The following is a 23,777-nucleotide window of genomic DNA, read 5'->3' on the forward strand; positions in this document are numbered from 1 at the left end:
CCATGTGAGTGTGGAGACCACTAATGTCTCAGGTAAAATACAACTGGGAGTAGACGGGCATTCGGAACGGTCAAAAATGCGCGACAAAGAATCAGGTTTGATGTTCTTGGAACCCGGGCGGTACGAGAGAGTCAAATCAAAATGTCCGAAAAAGTGCCCACCGAGCCTGCCTGAGTTCAAGCTTTTGGCAGGACTAATGTATTCTATATTCTTGTGGTCAGTCCATACTATAAAAGGAACCCCCGATCCTTCTAACCATTGGCACCATTCCTCCAATGCCATCTTGACTGCCAACAATTCTCTGTTACTAATATCATAATAGCATTTGGCAGGGGATAATCGATATGAAAAAAAACGCGCACGGGTGCATCTTGTCATCTGAGGGAGAACGTTGGGATAACACCGCAGCTACCCCCACCTTTGACGCGTCGACCTCCACCACAAACTGACATGATCGATCAGGGGTGATTAGGATAAGGGCTGAAACGAAGCAGCCCTTCAGTTTGGCAAACACAGCATCGGCTGTGTCTGACCACCTGAACGTAGTTTTGGGGGAGGTCAAGGCGGTCAGAGGTGCGGCTAGTTGACTGATATTGCAAATAAAACACCGGTAGAAGTTGGTGAACCCCGAAAACCTCTGTAGGGCCTTACGGGAGTCTGGACTTGGCCACTCTACCACAACCTTAACTTTCTCGGGATCTATGCATATTCCCTCAGTCGACACGATATACCCAAGAAACGGAACAGACTGTGCATGAAAAGCGCATTTCTCCGCCTTGACAAAAAGCCCATTCTCTAGCAACCTCTGAAGCACTCGTCTAACGTGCTGCAGGTGTTCCTGGAGAGAAGAGGAAAAAAATCAATATGTCGTCCAGGTAGACATATATGAATTGATCGATCATATCTCGCAGCACGTCGTTGACGAATGCCTGGAAGACCGCTGGGGAGTTGGATAGCCCAAAGGGCATGACCAAGTATTCAAAGTGCCCCCTGGGGGTGTTAAAAGCAGTCTTCCATTCATCCCCCTCCCTGATAAGGACCAAATGATAAGCATTACATAAGTCCAATTTCGTGAAGATCGACGCTCCCTGCAACCTCTCGAAGGCTGAAGACATCAACCTCAAAGGGTAAGTATTCTTTACCAGATGACCCACATGAAACAATCAACATGACGTAACATGAGACGAGCAGGAAACGGTGCATTCATGAACCGTGACACATATACTCTGGTTTGTAGTGAAGGGCGTATGGGGGTTTGCTGTGGTTTTCCCAGAATGCAGTGAAGTGTCTCCTTTATAGGTAGCTCAGGTTTCTTTTGTATTCCTAGTTGGACACTTTAAGAAACTGTAATTTTATGGAATTGTTTAATAAAGAATTTTATTTTTTTTCTACAACTTATTTTCTTTGATAAATCTTTTTTTTTTTGGCCCTTGAGGGTGTTATGGGGGCTTGGACTTATTTGCAATATAAACCGGTTGAACCAGTTTTTTTTTAAGTGGCACTTTAACAGACTACATTTTTTTGTGAAAGGAAGAACTTGAACGACAGTAGGAGAGAAAACTGTCTGTGTATAATGTTCAGTTTGAGAAAAGATCATTTTAGTGCTGCAATCTAGAGACAGAACGGATTTATGAACTGAATGAAGTTTGTGTTTGATGTTCTTCATTGAGACAGAGGTAGGTTTGAACCAACACATTCTCATACATTATTTTCATACATTATCTCAAGATGATACTCATGCATTATTTCATATTTAACAGCATTCAAAAAGTATTTATTTTGTAATGTTAGGCATGTAATTTAATGCCTTTCTAGCTAAACAAACATGTAACTGGTGAACATTTCAATCCCATACTGAAATATGTAAATCATACCCAAAACATATTTATTCTCAAATTACATTCTGTATATCTGATGAAAATTGTTGTACATTTTCAGTGTTTTCTAGTGCACTGTATCTAATATGAGTGTCTATGAGAGAGAGAGGGGTGATGTTCAGACACATGAAGCAGCATCTCCAGAACCCAGCTGTGTGTCTATGAAGAGTGATGAGTCCATACATGTTTCACCTAATCTCAGTGACGGACAAAAGCATCTGGAAAAAGCATCTCCAGAACCCAGCTGTGTGTCTTTGAAGAGTGACGAGTCCATACATGTTTCACCTAATCTCAGTGACGGACCAGGGACCTCTGACCCTGTGTGAGTACAACTTTAAGATAAATAATTTATTGTGATATCAAGATGATAAATATTAAGTAATAATTACATAATACAAATAATCACACACTGCTCTAACACACACATTCTTATGGTCTCTGAGAAGTTACCACAAGTAAGCTGTTCTTTGTGCTTCTATAGCACTACTTTCATCATGGAAAAAGCATCTTCAGAACCCAGCTGTGTATCAGTGAAGAGTGACAAGTCCATGTGAGCATAAATGTGACTTAAAGGTGTAATTAGCCACATTTCCACTGTTGCGCCAGTGTGAGACAGGGCTTAAAGTGGGCCAGGCAGGGCTCATAGCCTGGGGCCAGTAGCACCAAGGCCAGAATAGTGCAGGGTTTCTACAGTCAGGGCCTGAAGCTCCGCTGCGCGTCACTAAAACACGCCCTTTACACGCCTCTCAGGAACAATGTCATGCAACTTCATCATTGCGCCAACAAAGAGAAGTTATTAGAAAACAAATAAGAAAATAAATCACTGGAACATGCGCGATCACACAGGAACATGATAAAAGTGGCCGTTTAAAGTACGTTTTATATTTAAAGTACGTTTATTACCATTATTGTAACAGTACAAAGCTGGTTGAAAATCGACCTTTATCCTTTGGAGGAAAATGTTTCTTTAAAATAATTTTTTTTTTGGCAAATTAAATAAATAAATGAACACAGCCACACATCAACACACAAAAATCCAAGAGTATTCATTAGGTATGTGTTTAGTATGTTTACAGCACGAAAACAAATGTATGATAAGAGCCAGCTACACCTGAATAGGTGTGCATCTAAAATATATGAAAACAAAATACAAATATGTCCATATACAGTAAAATATTTTTTTAAATCATTTTTGAAACTTTGAAATAATTTTTTATTTTATTTTGTTTAAATCTGCAAATCTGAATTAAATAAAAAACAAAATAATGTACAAAGAAAAAAGGTATAAACCTGGTTTCACTTCAAATTAATTTTTAGAATTTAATGTACTCAAAACATTTATAACAATGCATTTTCAGTTTTTTTTTTTTCATTTCTCTTTCTGTAGAGTGAAGGGAGGTGAAGTGGTCATATCAGGGGTCCCCTGTCTGACCTGCACTGACCCTGACTCTCAGACCCTCATCAGACAAAGAGTTAAAAACCAACACAAAACCAACATGAAGAACAAGTATGAGAGCTTATTTGAGGTAATCAAACTAGACGAGAATCAAACCCTCCTGAACAGGATCTACACACAGCTCTACATCATAGAGGGAGTTAGTGAAGGAGTGAATGAAGAACATGAGGTTTTACAGATGGAGAAAACTGCCAGAACACAAGATACTCAAATCTACTGTAATGACATCTTTAAACCCTTACATGAACCAAAATGTAAGGAGAAAGATAAAATCAAGACCGTTCTTACTAAAGGCATCGCTGGAATTGGAAAAACTGTCTCAGTGCAGAAGTTCATTCTGGACTGGACAGAGGGAAAAGCCAATCAGGATGTAGATTTCATGTTTGTGCTTCCATTTCGAGAGCTGAACTTGATTAAAGATCACCAGTACAGTCTTCACAGACTTCTGCTGGACTTTCATCCTGAACTTCAAGAACTGGACTCAAAGTTTTATGAGGAGTGTAAAGTTGTGTTCATCTTTGATGGTCTGGATGAAAGCAGAATTAAACTGATGTTTTCAAACAGACAGAGAGTTTGTGATGTGAATGAGTCTTCATCAGTGGGTGTGTTGATGTCAAACCTCATCAGAGGAGAGCTGCTTCCCTCTGCTCTCATCTGGATCACCTCCAGACCAGCAGCAGCCAATCAGATCCCCTCAAAATACATCAACCGTGTGACAGAAATTCAGGGATTCAATGAGCCTCAAAAGGAGGAATATTTCAGGAAGAGGATCAGTGATGAGCATCAAGCCAACAAAATCATCTCACACATTAGAAGATCAAGAAGCCTCCACATCATGTGTCACATCCCCGTCTTCTGCTGGATCTCATCCACTGTGCTTCAGAACCTCCTGAAACGAGATGAGAGTGCAGAAATCCCTCAAACTCTTACTGAAATGTACATCCACTTCCTGCTGACTCAGATCAACATGAGGAATCAGAAGTATGATGAGAGAGATCCAGAGAAACTCCTGAAGTCCAACAGAGATGTGATTGTGAAACTTGCCGAACTGGCTTTCAATCAGCTGATGATGGGCAATGTGATGTTCTATGAGGAGGACTTGATTGAGAGCGGCATAGATGCCACTGATGCCTCAGTGTATTCTGGGATTTGTACTGAGATCTTTAAGGAGGAATCTGTGATCCATCAGAGGAAAGTCTACTGCTTCATTCATCTGAGCTTTCAGGAGTTTTTAGCAGCTTTCTTTCTGATTTACTCTCATATTGTCAAGAATAATGAATCACTGGAGTTGTTTCTGAATGAAAGACGCATGCGATACAATCAGAAAATCTCTATGTATGATCCTATGATTCAATGGGTTGACACCCCGGATAACTGTCTGATTGACTTTGATTCACTTGGCTTTACAAATGGCTTTCTGGATCACTTTCCAGATCACAGTCTAGATCACTTTCCGGATCACTTTCCAGATCACACTCTGGATCACACTCCAGATCACTTTCTGGATCACAATCTGGATCACTTTCCGGATCACACTCTGGATCACACTCCGGATCACTTTCCAGATCAGACTCCGGATCACTTTCCGGATCACACTCTGGATCACACTCTGGATCGCACTCCGGATCACACTCCGGATCACACTCCAGATCACTTCCTGGATCACACTCTGGATCACACTCCGGATCACTTTCCGGATCAGACTCCGGATCACTTTCTGGATCACACTCTGGATCACTTTCCGGATCACTTTCCAGATCACACTCTGGATCGCACTCTGGATCGCACTCCGGATCACTTTCTGGATCAGACTCCGGATCACACTCCAGATCACTTTCTGGATCACACTCTGGATCACACTCCGGATCACTTTCCGGATCAGACTCCGGATCACTTTCCGGATCACACTCTGGATCACTTTCCGGATCACTTTCCAGATCACACTCTGGATCACTTTCCGGATCACTTTCCAGATCACACTCTGGATCACACTCCGGATCACTCTCTGGATGAACTTATAGAAGTAGCAGTTGATAAATCCTTACAGAGTAAAAATGGACACCTAGATCTTTTCCTGCGGTTCCTGCTGGGTGTCTCACTAGAGTCCAATCAGAGACTCTTACAGGATCTACTGACACAAACAGTGAACAGCTCAGAGACCATCAATAGAATCATTCAGTACATTAAAGACAAAATTAAGGGCGATGAATGTCTCTCAGCTGACAGATGCATCAATCTTTTCCTCTCTCTTCTGGAAATGAATGATCAGACACTGTACAAAGAGATTCAGGAGTTTGTGAAATCAGAGAATCACTCAGGGAATCGACTCTCTCCTGGTCAGTGCACAACAATTGCCTACATGCTTCAGATATCAGAGGAGGTGCTGGATGAGTTTGATCTGAAGAAATACAACACATCAGATGAGGGTAGAAGGAGTCTGATACCAGCTGTGGTGAACTGCAGAAAAGCTCTGTGAGTATTAAGTGATGTGATTGGAGAAAAAACTTAATGTGTCTGTTTTATTGAGATTCATGGTAATTCCTTCATCAAAGCAACAATTTATTTGACATGACAATAATTTAAAGCAGGGGTTTTCAACTCAACCCTCTACAATGGGAGTAAGTCACTTGCATATGAAACAAAATTTTCTTGCTAGGCAACTAAATAATGTCTGTCATTAGCTATTAGTTAATAAATTGTAAGATTTCACTTGCCAGTGTTTCAGTTATAAGTGGAGCACATGCATATTTTCACTCACCTTCACTCATCTTGAACACTCAAAGCACTTGAGTATTTAAAGTGCACTGTTCCTTTTCATATTAGAGGATGTGCAGCATATTCAACGCACCACAAACTTAATTTCAAAATCCTGTTTTGATTTGAGCAAATCAATTAGAGCAAACATAGATGTGATTAACCCAGCAACTCATCAGAACTTAGTGAATTTTATATTAATGTTAGTAGTAGTATTTTTGTTATGGCTGAATGACATTGCAAAACCCTAACAGTAGGTGGTGATTCTAGAAAAAATCATGGAATCTTTATATGACTACGGAATAAAAAAAATGGTAGCCCATTTACGTTAATCATTAATCTTGTAATCAAGGATGAATAGAAAACAAAAACATTAACGCAATCAAGAAAATTGAAATCCAAGACAGGAATCCATAAAACATGAATAGGGTCAGTGCAGCAAAAGTGTGGCGAGTAAACTAAAAAACATTATTAGCCAATGACGATTCTATAGCCAAGGTCTGCAAAGAGGGTTGACTTTTGTCAAATACATGACGTAAAATGAAATTATATATCTGATCTTGAGTCAGTTTTATAATAACTTCGTAGTTTCAGACTTATTTGAACAGATTGTGAGACAATACACTGAGTTTAACCACTGATGATGAAAAATATAATTTCAGTCATCACTACCATGTGCAGAACAGAGAAAACAATATTTCAACCCACCATCTCCTCTTTATTGAACAATATTTTATCCTGTTTTATAGACTTGCTGACTGTTATCTCACTGCTCAGTGCTGTGAAAGTTTGTCTTCATCTCTACAATCATCAAAATCACTGCGAGAGCTGGATCTAAGTAACAATGACCTGCAGGATTCAGGAGTAAAGCTTATGTCTGATGGACTGAAGAGTTCACACTGTCAACTCAACATACTGAGGTAAGAAAAAAGAATAAAGCTGCACTTGGTTATAAAATTAAATATCTGAAATTAACTTGTAATCAGTGATCTGCAGAGACAAATTGCTACACTGAATCAGTTAGACATTTGATTTGAATTCATTTTACAATCCCCCAGCACTGCATGAAAAGGTGTTTCCATACTGTTCAAGTTTTTTCTGAACTATACAGTTTTATTTTGTTTCTGTTCCCGTCCAAATTAAGTTTTCGTTTTCATTCCTTGAACCGGTTCAGAGCCCTGCTTTGTAGTAAAAGTGTCTCTCCGATTGACTTTGCCCATTCAGTGCGGCTCCCGTGAAAAAAAAAAAAAAAATAGTGAAGACCTCTGATAGGCTTACAAATATTTAAAAATTGTATCCAGTATTGATAAGAATGTTATGTTAGATTTTATGTTATGTAACGTTTTCACTGTTTACAATGGCAGGTGGGGCTGTGTGATTTGGGGAAAATATCTAATTGCGAATTATTTGTATTTTATTTATTTTTGACAGATTTTAGAACCAAGAACCAAGAGAAAACATTACCATATACAGCCGCGAGAGGGCCTCTATGCTGCTCAATGTAGACTACAGGAGCACTGAGCAGCATAGAGCCCCCTCTCGTGGTTGGAGACGGTAATGTTTTCCATTGGTTCATTTATGTCGGTTCATGTCAAATTAATTTCAATAAATAAGTCGCACCTAACTATAAGTCACAGGACCAGCAAAACTATGAAAAAAAGTGTGACTTATAATCCAGAAAATACGGTATATATTTTGCTGTAGTGTGTCAGTAGAAAATATAAGTTTACATTTCCAAACATTCATTTGGCTGTTGTCAGACTGCTTGTGCATTCAGAATCGCACTAGATTATTATTAAAATGATTGGCAAACTGATATTTCATTCTAACATACTACAGAAAAAAGATAGAAATAACTTGCTTAAAACCCTGTTTTGGGGTGAAGATACTAATGTGCCTAAGACTTTTGCATAGTACTGTACTTTACAATCAACATTGTTGCTACTTTATAAAGAATGAGCATTAAGTAATTCACAGAACTGATTAAAGACAGTGACAGACAGCACTCCTCTTAACCAATTATCAGATTTATTGACCAAGATACAGTAGAAACATTATGTCACGTTCGGCGTTGCAGGAACGAATCGAGAGAACCATGTGCAGGTAAGTATCTTTAATAAGGGTAATCCAATCGGGTAAACAAGCCAAGCAGGGTCAAAACCAGTAAATCCAAAACCAAACATAAACAGGACACGAACACAGAGCAAGGCAATACAAGGCAAGACATGATGGACATGAAATAACTCTGACATTAAACAAGGACTCCGTAACACAGACTAAGACAGACTGGGTATAAATAGACAGAAGGATAATGAGGGAACAGGAGAAAGGTTGGGGACAATCAATTACACAACAAGGTTTACCAAATAAGGGAACAGGAAGTGATCTGGTGACAGACACCGTGAGAAAGGAGGACATCTAGTGGAACCCCAGGGAACAACAACCCAGACACTGTGACAGTACCCCCTCCCTCTAAGGAGAAGCTACCAGATGCTCCTCAGACAGCCCAAACAGACAAAAAAGACCAGGAACGAGGAGGACAGGAGAAGGTTCAGGGGTAGGGATGGAGGGCCAGACAAACTAAGGGGAACAGACAGAAACATAACAGAACTCAAATACACAAAACAGAAGTCCATAAGGAACACCATGTGGCGCCCAACAGGGCGGGGCCGAAGACCACCACAGCCTTGTGGTCAAGGCCAGAGCCCTCCAGGGCGGAGCGGAAGACCACCACGGCCTTGTGATCAAAGCCAGCGCCCTCCAGGGCGGAGCGGAAGACCACCACATCCTCGTGGTCGCCGCCAGAGTCCCCCAGGGTGGAGCGGATGACCAGTCAGTTTAGTTCCAGTCTAGTTCTTTAATGCATTTGATTTGTACTAAAGTGTGTTCATTTTCAATGGGCATATATGCAGCTGAAACAGGTAGCCTTGTGCATCCCAAATTTTTCAACATGAACATTTTAATATAACATTACAGTCATTATAGCCTTTAGAATTTTTTTTTTTTGAGGAGATGGGGTATTGCACAATAGGCCCCAGTGGCGTGGCCTAAGCTTTTGGTCTAAATGATTTTTTTTTCCTTACATTACTTTTACTTTTATACTTTTAGTAGTTTTGAAACCAGTACTTTTACACTTTTACTTGAGTAAAAAGCTTGAGTTGATACTTCAACTTCTACAAAAGTCTTTTACAACCCTAGTATCTATACTTCTATACTTCCCACGTGAGGCAGAGGAGCGAGTATGAGAAGCATTCAGAGTAGGGCTGGACAATTATGGCATAAAATCAAAACCTTGATTAATTTAACATTTTACCTCAATTACGATTTATAAACTATTATTTGTTTCTGTTTTTTTTTTTTTTTGCCCTCATGGTTCATTGACAATGTTTGTACTGTAAATATGATTGACTATTAAAAGGTGAGATTTTTTTTCCTATTGAAAGAGTGATCTGACATCATAGCTCACTATAAGCAGTTATTTGATCTATGTCTGTAAGGCCGGGCATAAACTGTGCGATTTTCATCCGATTTTGAGCCGAATTCTGACTCGTGCAACTCTTTTTCAGGTTGGTCCGATTTTAGCATTTTCGTGCGTCGTTTGTCGTGCAGTGTTCGTGCAGTGTACAAGGGGAAACGAGAGGCGATTAAACTCTCCCGACCGGCAATCGGTTGGTCGGATGGATTTCTGACATGTCAGAAATTTGGTCGCCTCGCTTGAGGTATCGCACTATTGAAACAGGGCTTTTTTTTTGGACGTTTCAGCACACAGAATTGCGCTTATCACCAAAGCAGTGCGTTTATCCCGGGAAAGCATGTTTATTCAGAAACCACCACAAACATCCGGGTTCTGAGGGATCCTACGTGTTAATTCACTTGTTTCCTCATGTATAGTGTGAGCTGTCAAATTGCAACTCGAAGATCGGACCGTACACTGAGCGCATAAAAAACGTGAGCTTTGGCTTTACATCGCATGCGATCTACTCGTACAGTGTGAGTTGGTACCTTGCCAAAATCTTACTAGGGTTGGGTATCGTTTGAATTGTATCGATTCCGATTCTTATCGATTCCTAGTTTCGATTCCAATGAGATAAAAAATCCAATATAAACAAATTAAGGCAAACATTTAAATGGCACACATGTATTCTGTATTTTTTACAAAGCATGCTGTTGCAGCTAGATAACATGAGCAAAAACCAGCAGCCTACAAAACACTATAAGAGGAATTTTGCCTGTGCTTAAAAAAAAATACCATAGCAAAAACAACTAGATTAATATAAATTTCAAATATTAAAGTGTTAAAGACAAGTAAACAGCCAGTAATAAGATAGGAACAAACAAATCAATTAGCAATATCATAAATGCAACTAAACAAAATTTTAAAAGTTTAAAAAACTGCATAGTTTTCTTTTTATAATTAAAATAAAGATTAATCAATTAAATTTATTATAGATGTAGTTTTCTGTATATTGGTCGACAAATATGAAAAGAAAGTTTCGACTCAGAATAACCTTTACTACAGTGGAAATACACGGAACGATGCTTCATGTGCGCTGCACACCAACAGGGCGCAAATTCTTTCTGTTCCTGCACTTAATCGTTTTAATTAAATTGAAATGCGAATGCAGGAACCGTTAAGCAGAATCAAAATGCACGTGTCTTATTGAATACACGGTTCTTGGAAATTTGGAACAGGTTCTAAAATGGAACCGGTTTTTGATACCCATCGATACCCATCGATACCCATCCCCTAATATAGATTATTGCTCAGTGTAAGAGATAAATAAAAAACAGATAAAGATAAATTAGCAAAGTACCAGAATGAGTGATTGCGTGTGTGTGAATTAGTCATACCGTCTCTATGCTTTTGTGAAGCTGTGGGTTGTAAATAGCCTAGTTCCCTTAAAAGTAGAAAAATATGCTATAATTAGTTTTGAGATTCTAAGCTACTTTAGCGATAAATCACAGGACAGCGCTGACAACTAGTCTCTGCATTCCTCTGTGTGCATGATCTTCACAGCTACTGTTTATATGAGTGTTCATGCCACAATGCAGCTGGGTGAACATGGTATTTCGATATAATGATACACATCCAATCATCTAATCGCTTGAATGTCCAAACCATAAAACAAATATGACTGACAAAGTTTAGTGAAGACGCAAGGCTCACCGCTCCCGCGCCATCACTATGTGTTAAACCAAATAGATGGTCAAATAAAGATGGAAGAGATGTGTTTTAAGCCGATTCTTGAAGATGGCTAAGGACTCAGCTGCTCGGATTGAGTTGGGGAGTTCATTCCACCAGAAGGGAACATTTAACTTAAAAGTCCGTAAAAGTGACTTTGTGCTACTTTGGGATGGCACAATCAAGCGCCGTTCACTTGCAGAATGCAAGCTTCTAGAGGGCACATAAGTCTGAAGTAACAAAATTAGGTAAATGGGTGCAGAGCCAGTGATAGTTTTGTAGGCACACATCAATGCCTTGAATTTAATGCGAGCAGCTATTGGAAGCCAGTGCAAATTGATAAACAGAGGTGTGAGGTGTATTCTTTTGGCTCATTAAAAATGAATCTTGCTGCCGCGTTCTGAATTAATTGTAAAGGTTTGATAGAATTGGCTGGAAGACCTTCTGAAATAGCATTGCAATAGTCCAGCCTGGACAGAACAAGAGCTTTAACAAGGAGTTGTGCAGCATGATCCGAAAGAAAGGGCTTGATCTTCTTGATGTTGAATAAAGCAAATCTGCAGGATCGGACAGTTTTAGCAATGTGGTCTGAAAAAGTCTGCTGATCATCAATCATAACTCCAAGGCTTCTTTTATTATTAGTGATACCAATGTTGTCTTCTGTGCTTCAACTGCAGTAACAGTGCATAACTTTTATCAGGTTTGCACCCTAAATAGTGCCCTTCCATGTAATCGTAGAATGCATTATCGGCACTATACCAGGTTGTTTCTAGCATGTGAATATAGGCTATACCTTTATTAATCAGTGCCAAGCACCCAGCTACAACAGTATACAAAAGTGCCCTGTTCCTGCTTCCATCTGTTTGAAGCAGACACTCTTCCACAAAAGAGGTTCGCCTCATAACACTCACTCATGATTTGCTAACAAACCAGAGTTCATGGGTGGGAATGGTAGTAGCGGTGTGTCAAAATGCCGGGAACAGAATCATCTTTGTCGGAAACTGGAGGGAACAGTTCCCTGGTGTCCCTGTGTACACTGTGTGCAGAATTATTAGGCAAATGAGTATTTTGACCACATCATCCTCTTTATGCATGTTGTCTCACTCCAAGCTGTATAGGCTCGAAAGCCTACTACCAATTAAGCATATTAGGTGATGTGCATCTCAGTAATGAGAAGGGGTGTGGTTTAATGACATCAACACCCTATATAAGGTGTGCATAATTAATATAGTGCAAAAATAGTGAGATATCTTGCAGAGGGATGCAGCACTCTTAAAATTGCCAAGCTTCTGAAGCGTGATCATCGAACAATCAAGCGTTTCATTCAAAATAGCCAACAGGGTCGCAAGAAGCGTGTGGAAAAACCAAGGCGCAAAATAACTGCCCGTGAACTGAGAAAAGTCAAGCATACAGCTGCCAAGATGCCACTTGCCACCAGTTTTGCCATATTTCAGAGCTGCAACATCACTGGAGTGCCCAAAAGCACAAGGTGTGCAATACTCAGAGACATGGCCAAGGTAAGAAAGGCTGAAAAACGACCACCACTGAACAAGACACACATGCTGAAACGTCAAGACTGGGCAAAGAAATATCTCAAGACTGATTTTTCTAAGGTTTTATGAACTGATGAAATGAGAGTGAGTCGTGATGGGCCAGATGGATGGGCCCGTGGCTGGATCGGTAAAGGGCAGAGAGCTCCATTCCGACTCAGACGCCAGCAAGGTGGAGGTGGAGTACTGGTTTGGGCTGCTATCATCAAAGATTAGCTTGTGGGGCCTTTTCGGGTTGAGGATGGAGTGAAGCTCAACTCCCAGTCCTACTGCCAGTTTCTGGAAGACACCTTCTTCAAGCAGTGATACAGGAAGAAGTCTGCATCCTTCAAGAAAAACATGATTTTCATGCAGGACAATGCTCCATCACACGCGTCCAAGTACTCCACAGCGTGGCTGGCAAGAAAGGGTCTAAAAGAAGAAAAACTAATGACTTGGCCTCCTTGTTCACCTGATCTGAACCCCATAGAGAACCTGTGGTCCATCATGAAATGTGAGATTTACAAGGAGGGAAAACAGTACACCTCTCTGAACAGTGTCTGGGAGGCTGTGGTTGCTGCTGCACGCAATGTTGATGGTGAACAGATCAAAACACTGACAGAATCCATGGATGGCAGGCTTTTGAGTGTCCTTGCAAAGAAAGGTGGCTATATTGGTCACTGATTTGTTTTTGTTTTGTTTTTGAATGTCAGAAATGTATATTTGTGAATGTTGAGATGTTATATTGGTTTCACTGCTGAAAATAAACAATTGAAATGGGTATATATTTGTTTTTTGTTAAGTTGCCTAATAATTATGCACAGTTATAGTCACCTGCACACACAGATATCCTCCTAAAATAGCTACAACTAAAAACAAACTAAAAACTACTTCCAAAAATATTCAGCTTTGATATTAATGAGTTTTTGGAATCATTAAGGTTGTTGTTCAATAATAAAATTATTCCTCAAAAATACAACTTGCCTAATAATTCTGCACTCCCTGTATTCTACGCCCATGAGAAATAAAATGCCATCCAAATGCAGTAAAATGTTCTAGAATATCTGTGTGAATACCAACAATGTTATGGTGTGATCTTATTGCTATTGCCAGCAGTTGATGAATACCAGTTTATTTCTGCATTGGTAATGTGCACTCCTAACACAAATTAATATATTACTGCCACTGTAACAGTTTCTATTGTAAAAAAAAAAGAAAATAATTAAATATCAATACTGGAGTAGAATACTTAATACTGTTAAGTTTGGGGCTGCCAACATAACACATTTGAAAACCCTGGCTCGCACTGGCCCAACAGTGGAAAAGTGGCTATTCAATGCTGTATGTGAGCTGAGGGAAACTGTTTGTGTGGCTAGGATTTGTGTCAGAAAAATAATCATGGTCATTGTCTTTTTAATGGGTGTTCTGACAGATTTTATTGACTAAATCCCTTTGTTTTGTTCAGATTGGCAGGTTGTATGTTGACTGGTACAAGCTGTGAAAGTTTGTCTTCATCTCTACAATCATCAAACTCCCATCTGAAAGAGCTGGACCTGAGTAACAATGACCTGAAAGATTCAGGAGTGATGTTGCTCTCTGATAGTCTGAAGAGTGAACAATGTCAACTCAACATAATAAGGTATTTGGAAACACAGTTTAAGATTAACTCTGATCAAGCTTAACATTTTAGTTCTTGGGTGGTTGTAATCAGAGAGCTGCACTGGATCCGATTTTGTAAATCCACACCCGCCCGTACCCGCAGTGTTTAAAACCGCATCCGACCCGTTTTCCGACAGCGGCACTAATTAAAATCCGCACCCGACCCGAGCCGCTTAAAAAAGATCCGACACCTGACCCGCACCCAAAATCAAATCAGTTAAGCAAATCACATTAGACACACTTTTTTCGAATTTTATTGCCAGGTCATACAGAAGTTATTTATGGAAAACTCTTTTTAAAAGATATTCGTTTTTTATACATTGTATCTTAATTTTGATCAATGTTTTATCTATCAATTGCCCATATTTTAATAAATAAGAAGCAAATATATAGCAGACAATGAAATAACCTTAGTGTACCTAATTGACAGAATTACTAAAAAATATTTGCTACCTAAAATTTAAATATTTTTTGTATCACGCATGCATGCATGTCTATTTCCCTCATATTAAATATAAAACGTATGTGGACTGATATTTTCCAATGTCTGGACTCATTTATTAATGGAGTAGGCTAAACAGACGTGCCAATATACTGGTATTAAATGCATTTTCTGATAATTTATATTTCACTTTTTTACTGCTAATGTCGAAATAGGTGCTCTTTGGTCCATCAGTCACTGATCACATTAGAATAAAATATCTCATAATAAAATACTAAATTGACTGATTTATGAATGTATATGCATAGTTCTCATCAGTCGGAAATACAGATAAACGCTTTCATTTGTTGTATTTTTGATCCTGAAAGAAAACAGAACAACAAAAGAGCGAATCATACCACCGTCTGAGGTTGTGCTTCAAGTCGAACGCACCCATTTATTAATCCTTCACAGCTGAGCATCGCGAGAGGCGGATCTGCCCAGAGAGCGCATGTAAATGAGCTGCACAAAGTCAAAAAAAAACAACAACCCTGGATAGCCTAGATTAGGCCCATATTCACAAATGTGTTAGCTATGGAATTAAATATCTGATATTCCGATTGTCAAATGCATGCAAGTGGAAGTGTACTGTTGTTTAAACACCTTTATAACAATTGCGTTATGCGCAATATAGTTTTATGACACAAATTTTAAAATAGACTTAAATCAAACACATTTTAATTCAGATTCTGCATATAGCTATATATATATATGAACGGAAAACAAAAACAACGAAAAAAAAAACCAGCTGGCTGATCTTAACTGATCTTAACGTGTTAACTATGACTCATGCAGCCGTTCGCGCCGTGGTGATTTTTTTTTTTAAAGTGGAACGTAGGCCTATTTTTACGTTTGCACGTGACTGTTTTGAACCCGTGTTTAGACCCGTGTTTCCCTGTGTCCGACCCGACCCGCACCCATATCCGACACAGTTGGATATTTTTCAACCATTTCAGCCAAATTTGCGGGTCACCCGTCGGGTTGGAAATTTATTTATGGTTATTTTTTGCTTCAGTCTTTTAATTTGAACTTTTCATCAATAACGCTTTTTAATGATTTTTATGACTACTGATGCCTCTATAATTTATATGTCTTCAAACAATACAGATGCCAGTATAATTAGTACAACAGTTTTTCATGTACAGGACAATAAGAATTATGATTTGAGAAGCATTATTTCATCAGCATAAATTACAAGACAATATAGCTGAGCATGGAAATATCAGAAATCAAAGTATATGTTGAGTAGGAGATGACTAAGATATCAGATTTCTACATTTATTTTAGACTACATTAAAATGTATAATGTCATGAATCCATACCTGTACATAAAAGCAATATGTAGGAGGAAGTTCTCTGTATCGATTGATTTGGATTGGCTTTTCACATCTCACTAAGTAAAAGTTTTATATTTGGTATGGATACTAATGCTAGATCATTAGTTACAGACACCTTTAACCAGATGCAGTACGCAGTGAATGAAGTTAAATATTTCCACAGTGAACACCCTACATGCAAACTGTGGTTATAAACAATAAAATAAAAATAAAAACATGAAGATGATCTTGAGTCAACTCAACAGCTGCTTGTGACTCATAACAGCAACATCTGAGAAACATACTCAAGTCTCTGATAGCAAATAGAGATGAAATGGAATGAAAATTTAATATCACGATTACAGTGACCAAAATGATCACGGTTATATTTATAATCACAATGCTGCTAAAATGTGCTGTAAATGTTCAAAAACTACAAACAAAGTTATCAGCAATATACATTATAGCAAGAAGTCAGAATTTGATTGGTTTAAGGCAGAAATAATTAGGATCATTGTCTTTTAATGGGTGTTCTGATAGATTTTATTTACTAAATCCCTTTGTTTTGTTCAGATTGGCAGGTTGTATGTTGACTGGTACAAGCTGTGAAAGTTTTTCTTCATCTCTACAATCATCAAACTACAATTTGAAAGGGCTGGACCTGAGTAACAATGACTTGAAAGATTCAGGAGTGATGTTGCTCTCTGATAGTCTGAAGAGTTCACACTGTCGACTCAACATACTGAGGTATTTAGAAACACAGTTTGAGATTTACTCTGATAAAATTTAACATGTTAGTTCTTGGCTGCTTGCAATGCCTCAGCAGAAATCAGTTGTTCTTTTTTTGCTTCAGTCTTTTAACCCTCAAAGACCAAAACAGCTGCTCACGGCTAAAAAATAACTGTTGTTTTTTAATGTTTAATAACTTTTGAACTGTTAATCCAATCTGAATGCTTTAAAAAAGTGATGTAAAGCAGAGATTATCCACATTTCGGAGATGTCCGAAATACATAAAAGGTGTCTATAAAAGAAAATTTTTATCAATATATTGTTTTCTGTAAGTGAGTAAACAAGATGATTTTCACATAATTTAGAAAGAAAAATTCTAGGCTACAAGCTTCAGTTCTCAAAAATCCCAGGAACCAATGTTCTTTATGTGTTTTATTGCCTTATTCAATTGATTTAACATTTTTAGTTTTTCACTAACCACGCATAATATTTTTTTTTCCAAAAATACAATCATGTACATGCATGCATTTCACATATTATTATTATAGCTCAGTTTGTGCTTATTACAGTGAGATTAGACTTTACCCATTTAGATCTTTATAAGAAACTAAAAAAAGCACAAATGTCAGGGCATGACAAAACTTCTCCAGGCCCCAAAAATACCCTTAGACTCCAGAGGGTTAAGGGTTAATTTTAACTTTTAATTATACTTTTTAATGATTTCCATGACTACTGATGTCTCTATAATTGATCTGTATTCAAACAGTACAGATGCCAGTATAATAAGTACAATCGTTTTTCATGTACAGGACAGTAAGAATTATCCATAGCTGAGCATGGAAGAATCAGAAATCAAATTATGTGTTGAGTAAGAGATGGCTAAGATATCAGATTCCTAGGTTTATTTTAGACTACATTAAAATGTATAATGTCATTAATCCATATCTGTACATAAATGCAATATATATGAGGAAGTTCTCTGTATCCATTGATTTGGAACATTATAGCAAGAAGTCAGAAGCAAGATTTGATTGATTTAAGGCAGAAATAATTATGATCATTGTGTTTTAATGGGTGTTCTGACTTATTTTATTTACTAAATCCCTTTATTGTTTTGTTCAGATTGGCAGGTTGTATGTTGACTGGTACAAGCTGTGACATTTTGTCTTCATCTCTACAATCATCAAACTCCTATCTGAAAGAGCTGGACCTGAGTAACAATGACCTGCAAGATTCAGGAGTGATGTTGCTTTCTGATAGTCTGAAGAGTTCACACTGTCGACTCAACATACTGAGGTATTTAGAAACACAGTTTAAGATTAACTCTGATCAAACTTAACGTTAATTCCTGGCAGAGCCGGACAGTAACTGAGTACCTTTACTTGAGTACAGTACTTAAAGGGTTAGTTCACAGAAAAATGAATATTACGTCATTAATAACTCATCCTCATGTCGTTCCAAACCCGTAAGACCTCAGTTCATCTTCGGAACACAGTTTAAGATATTTTAGATTAAGTCCATAAGCTCTCAGTCCCTCCATTGAAACTGTGTGCATGGTCTACTGTCCATGTCCAGAAAGGTAATAAAAACATCTTCAAAGTAGTCCATGTGACATCAGAGGGTCAGTTGAAAAAATTTGAAGCATCGAAAATACATTTTGGTTCAAAAATAGCAAAAACTATGATTTTATTCAGCATTGTCTTCTCTTCCGTGTCTGTTGTGAGCGAGTTCAAAACACAATAATTCAGTGATATCTGGTTCGTGAACGAATCACTCAATGTAAACGGATCTTCTTGAACCAGTTCACCAAATCGAACTGAATCGCTTGAAATGGTTCTTGTCTCCAATAATCTAAAATATCTTAAACTGTGTTCCGAAGATGTACTGAGGTCTTACGGGTATGGAACGACATGAGGATGTTATTAATGACGTAATATTCATTTTTCGGTGAACTAACCCTTTTTAAGCACGAGTATCATTTTTGGGGAGTACTCATGACTTTACTCAAGTACATTTGAGATCTGATTGGGACAGCCTATCAGCAATCACCTTCACCTTTCCGCCAAAGACTTCATGACATTTGATTGAACTGAAGTACCGTACACACACACACAGAGAGAGAGAGAGAGAGAGTTGTCACACAGAGGGGCCTATTTTAATGATCTAAATGCAAAGTGTACAGCGCAAGGCACAGGTGCACTCAGGATGTGTCCAAATCCATTTTTGCTATTTTAACGACGGAAAAACAGTTTGTGCGCCAGGGTGCATTTTTGGAATGGGTTGTCCCTATTCTCTTAATAAGTAATGGACGTAAAGTTCATCTCCCATTCCCTTTTAGAGCGAAATGCGCTCGCGCCATAGCGAATCGCTATTTACATGTTGTTGGTGGAAAAGATATGTGTGTGTATTGGCACGATTGTTCAAGTAATTAGCCAATTTCATTTATCATTATAAGTATTAATAGGCTGAATTGCAAATAGGTAGCCTAATTCTAATACATGCAATGACTTTCCATCATTACATTTTTATATTTATGTAGCCTAAACAATAAATGTAGCCTAATTATTTTACACTGTAATCCTTTTGTTTTTAATATTTGGCATACTTGTGTGATGCGCATTCCTGTGTGTAATAAGCGAAGTCAGCGCGCACTGTGGACCCACCCAGAGGCGCATTATCTTATTTCTGTACGTAAATGCAATATGTATGAGGACTATGTCTGTATCTGTTTTATATTTGGTATGGATACTAATGCTAGATTATCAGTTACAGACACCTTTATCCATATGCAGTATGCAGTGAATGAAGTAAAATATCTCCACTGTAAACACTCTACATGCAACTGTAGTTATAAACAACAATCAAATCAAATAAAAGCCAAATGCCACAAGTTCTACTCACAATGTTATTGATTACTGTTAGTACAGTAGTGTTGATATAGGAATTGTGTGTCCATGTGCTAGTGCAGTGTTTACCAACCCAGTTCCTGGAGGCACCCCCACAGGATATATTTTGGATGTCTCCATTATCTGACACATCTATTTCAGGTCCCTACTTCACCTATATAGGTGTCTTATGTATTTGAGAAAGTGAACCTTCATCTGCAACCAAACTGTACAGGTCATGTGGACTGTTATTGTGTGTGTTTGTAGATTATCTGGCTGTATGGTGACAGAGGAAGGATGTTGTTTTCTGGCTTCAGCTCTGAGGTCAAACCCCTCACACTTGAGAGAGCTGGATCTGAGCTATAATCACCCAGGACAATCATTAGTCAAGCTGCTTTCTGATCCAAACTACAGACTGGAGAAACTCAAGTATGTTCAGCAGGAAAAGTCACTCTGCTGTGTGTGTGTGTGTGTGCCTGTGAGTGTGCGTGCATGTGCGTGTGCGTGCATTAACTGATTGTATCAGTGTATCACTGTGTGTGTGTGTATGTGTGTCTTATAGTTTGGATCATGGAGGAGAGTTCAGGATTGCAGCAGGACTCCACAAATGTATGTCTACACATACAAACACACACACACACAAACTCAAACACACCTGTTGTTGCTGTTGTTGTTATTCTGTTATGTTGTAAATCTTTTCTCTTCTTGTGTTCAGATGCTTGTGATCTCACACTGGATCCAAACACAGCAAGCCCTTTCCTTATTCTGTCTGAAGCGAACAGAAAGGTGACATTTGTGAATGAGCGTCAGTCATATCCTGATCTTCCAGAGAGATTTGAATATGATTATCAGGTTCTGTTCAGAGAGAGTCTGTCTAAATGCTGTTACTGGGAGGTTGAATGGAGAGGAATTGGTGCTGTTATACCAGTGACATATAATCGAATCTGCAGAAAAGGACAGAGTCCTGACGGTTGGTTTGGACGCAATAAACACTCTTGGTGTTTGATCTGTTCTAAGAACACAATCTCTATCTGTCACATTCATATGGATACTCCCATACATGTCCCTTCACACTCCTATAAGAGAATAGGAGTGTATCTGGACTGGGCGGCCGGCCGTCTGTCCTTCTACACCGTCTCAGATACACACAAACTCGAACACTTACACACATTCAACAGCACATTCACTGAACCCCTCTATGCTGGATTCGGTTTTATGGCTAATGAATATAACTCCTCAGTGTCTCTGTGTCAAATTTAAAAACCTATGAGCAACAACAGAGACATCACACACTCCTGACTTAAAGAAATGCTTTCTTTCTATATGTGTTTTATATACTTCAACATTTATATTATACACTAAAGTGAATGTGTAGGGGTTTTTTAGCATAAAATTGGTGTGATTTATGTGGCATAATGCCACACTCTTAATGCCTTTTACAGGTTCATTTTTCTCAAAAATGCATCATTTAGAAGTGACTCAGTTAAGTTGGATTTATTTAGAATATTAAGCATATTCATTTTGACAAATTCAGTTATTTGAACATAGTTTAGTTGAAATATCTTTATGAAAGTAAGGTGAACATTTAAATAAAGTTTCAATACTAAAGTGTCATGATTGTGGACTTTTGCGTTTCTTTCATTTTCTGTTCTCCTGTTTAGTTTTGTTCCTTTGACCTAGTGTCTGACTGTTTCTCAATTCCAAGAATGTAAAGAACAGACTTGTATTCTAGTGGAGACAGGTCTTGACAGACTACCTTGAAAGAACTGGCAGTTGGACTGACAGTCCCAGAAAGTTATAAGAAGTGGAGGACACAAAGTGTTGCTATCCATGAAACGTGGCTCTCTACTCGGTTACCTTTTTTAGTGTCTTGTGTTTGAATGCTTTAAACTCTTTTGAATGTTTCAATTGGCAAGGCTTAATAACACGTGGCCCGTCATGTGGAGTTGCTCGATTATGGCAAAAATCATAATCACAATTCTTTTGGTCAATATTGTAATCACAATTATTTGACATGATTATGGGGTGTGGGGGGGGCATATGACCAGATCTTTATATGAGTGATTTATCTAAAGAAAGTCATGCATATCAAATATGTATTTTCTGTAAATAAGGTTGCTACATCTACATTATAGAGACAAGCTGAATTTCAAACAAACAAACAAAAAGTCCTCAAAATTATTGAAAATAATTAAACTGTCAGTAATAAAAAAGCAAAGGACAAATACAATAGAATAAAAAGATACAAATGAAACAAATTGTGCTGTAATGTTTTTTTTTTATGCAATTATCAAAGAATTTACAGCCTACTACAGAAAAATATAAAGTAAAATAAAAGTAAAAAAGTAAAATAAAACAGCAGGCTTCATTGTTAGAATGAAACTTTTTTTGTTTCTTTGCTACAAAAATCCGTCACTCAAGAGCAGGGTGTGATTTTGTCTTTTGTTGTTTGATTAATAAGCACAGTCGCAGCAGGAAAATAGCTGTCACTTTAAGATCCAAATGACCATTACACGCATATTTTCTTTTTTCAACTTTTTACGTTCATTTATTACATGACCAATAAATGTACACATGAATAATCAACTAACGCAGCTCGTTGACACATTTTTGCATGTATCTGACCATTTAGTTATGCACCTTGAGCTAAAAGATGGCTTTACATGTCCATGTTCTGTTCCGTCTCTGAGCGCATATCTCTCTCTGAGGAGCAGCGCAAGTTCTCTTTCATGCTTTTAATTCAGATCGTCGGGGGGCCCTCCCTCAGCCGTGGGCCCCTAGTCGTCACCACCTTTCACTCCACTAGTGACGGTCGTGTAACATGCACTGACCCTGACTGTCAGACCCTCATCAGGCATAGAGTCAAGAAACGCAGAGAACCACCATGAAGAACAACCCTCCTGAACAGGATCTACACACAGCTCTACCTCATAGGGGGAGAGAGTGGAGGAGTGAACGAAGAACATGAGGTTTTACAGATGGAGAAAACAGCCATAAAACAACACTCCAGTCAGTGGCGTAGCGTCAGGGTATGGAGGTGCATATGGGCCCGGACAGTTTGGGGGTCCACCGAGCTGAGGGGAACTTTAAATTGAAACGAGGGGACGAATAGAGCCATGCATTGGCCCGGCCCTGGTCCAACAGCTTATGAAATTTCTCGGACCCAAGTCTGACTGGATACCGTGTTTTTTTCTCTCTTTCCCATTACACAGCTATTTAAAATAGTTGAGTTTGAGTTTGCTCTATTTTTTTTTTTTTTTTTTTTTAAGTATGACCAAGATGCAGATTTTAATAACAGATGAAACTTAATAAATACGACAACATTTTTGCTCATATTAGGTAAGAGAATCATTCAGTACTGGAAGGGGTCTACTTGGAGATTCATTGACATTGACATGATAAATATCTATAGAATGCTTTAAATTACTATTTTAAAACAAAATAATTCAAAAACTCTTTAATTATGTAGTTAATGAGATGCTTTTCTCTCTAAAGACATGTCCAATGAGGAGATGGCGAGTTAGGTTCATCAAATTCATTTTTGCAACATTGACTCAGAAAACATTAGTTTATTAACAAATAATTTAAATATTTACCTTCACTATTTTTAACTTTTTTGTTTGTTTGCTTTTTGGGCCATTGTGCCAAAATTGTATTTGCATTCAGCAGCCAATGGCAGCATTTTTGTTCCACGTAAAAAAAAAAAATAAATAACAAAAAATAAGAAGAAGAAGATTATCATCATAATATTTTAAGAATCAAGTAAAAATTTGTAAATTCATGTTGTATTGTGTGCAGTTAATGTGAAAATTTCACCTATTGGCCTTCTCCAAAAAAAAAAAAAAAAAAAATAGTCTGTTGCATCCGTCATTCTTTTGACTCTTTCAAAAAACTCTGATTGATGGAATT

The 23,777-nt window shown here is 38.2% G+C and overlaps 1 protein-coding gene across 1 annotated transcript; it reads left to right on the plus strand.

The window, feature by feature from the left end:
* Positions 1–1,536: 1,536 nt before the first annotated feature.
* Positions 1,537–21,439, plus strand: LOC113060822 (uncharacterized). Its single transcript, XM_026230026.1, has 10 exons — positions 1,537–1,676; positions 1,939–2,199; positions 3,265–5,805; positions 6,837–7,007; positions 14,264–14,437; positions 16,828–17,001; positions 18,106–18,279; positions 20,136–20,297; positions 20,431–20,477; positions 20,584–21,439. Exons 2-10 carry the CDS (start codon positions 1,964–1,966, stop codon positions 21,126–21,128), a joined length of 4,224 nt encoding a protein of 1,407 aa, XP_026085811.1. The 5' UTR covers positions 1,537–1,676; positions 1,939–1,963; the 3' UTR covers positions 21,129–21,439.
* The last annotated feature ends 2,338 nt before the right edge of the window (positions 21,440–23,777 follow it).

Source organism: Carassius auratus, chromosome 42, assembly GCF_003368295.1.
Source record: "Carassius auratus strain Wakin chromosome 42, ASM336829v1, whole genome shotgun sequence".
Lineage (NCBI taxonomy): Eukaryota > Metazoa > Chordata > Actinopteri > Cypriniformes > Cyprinidae > Carassius > Carassius auratus.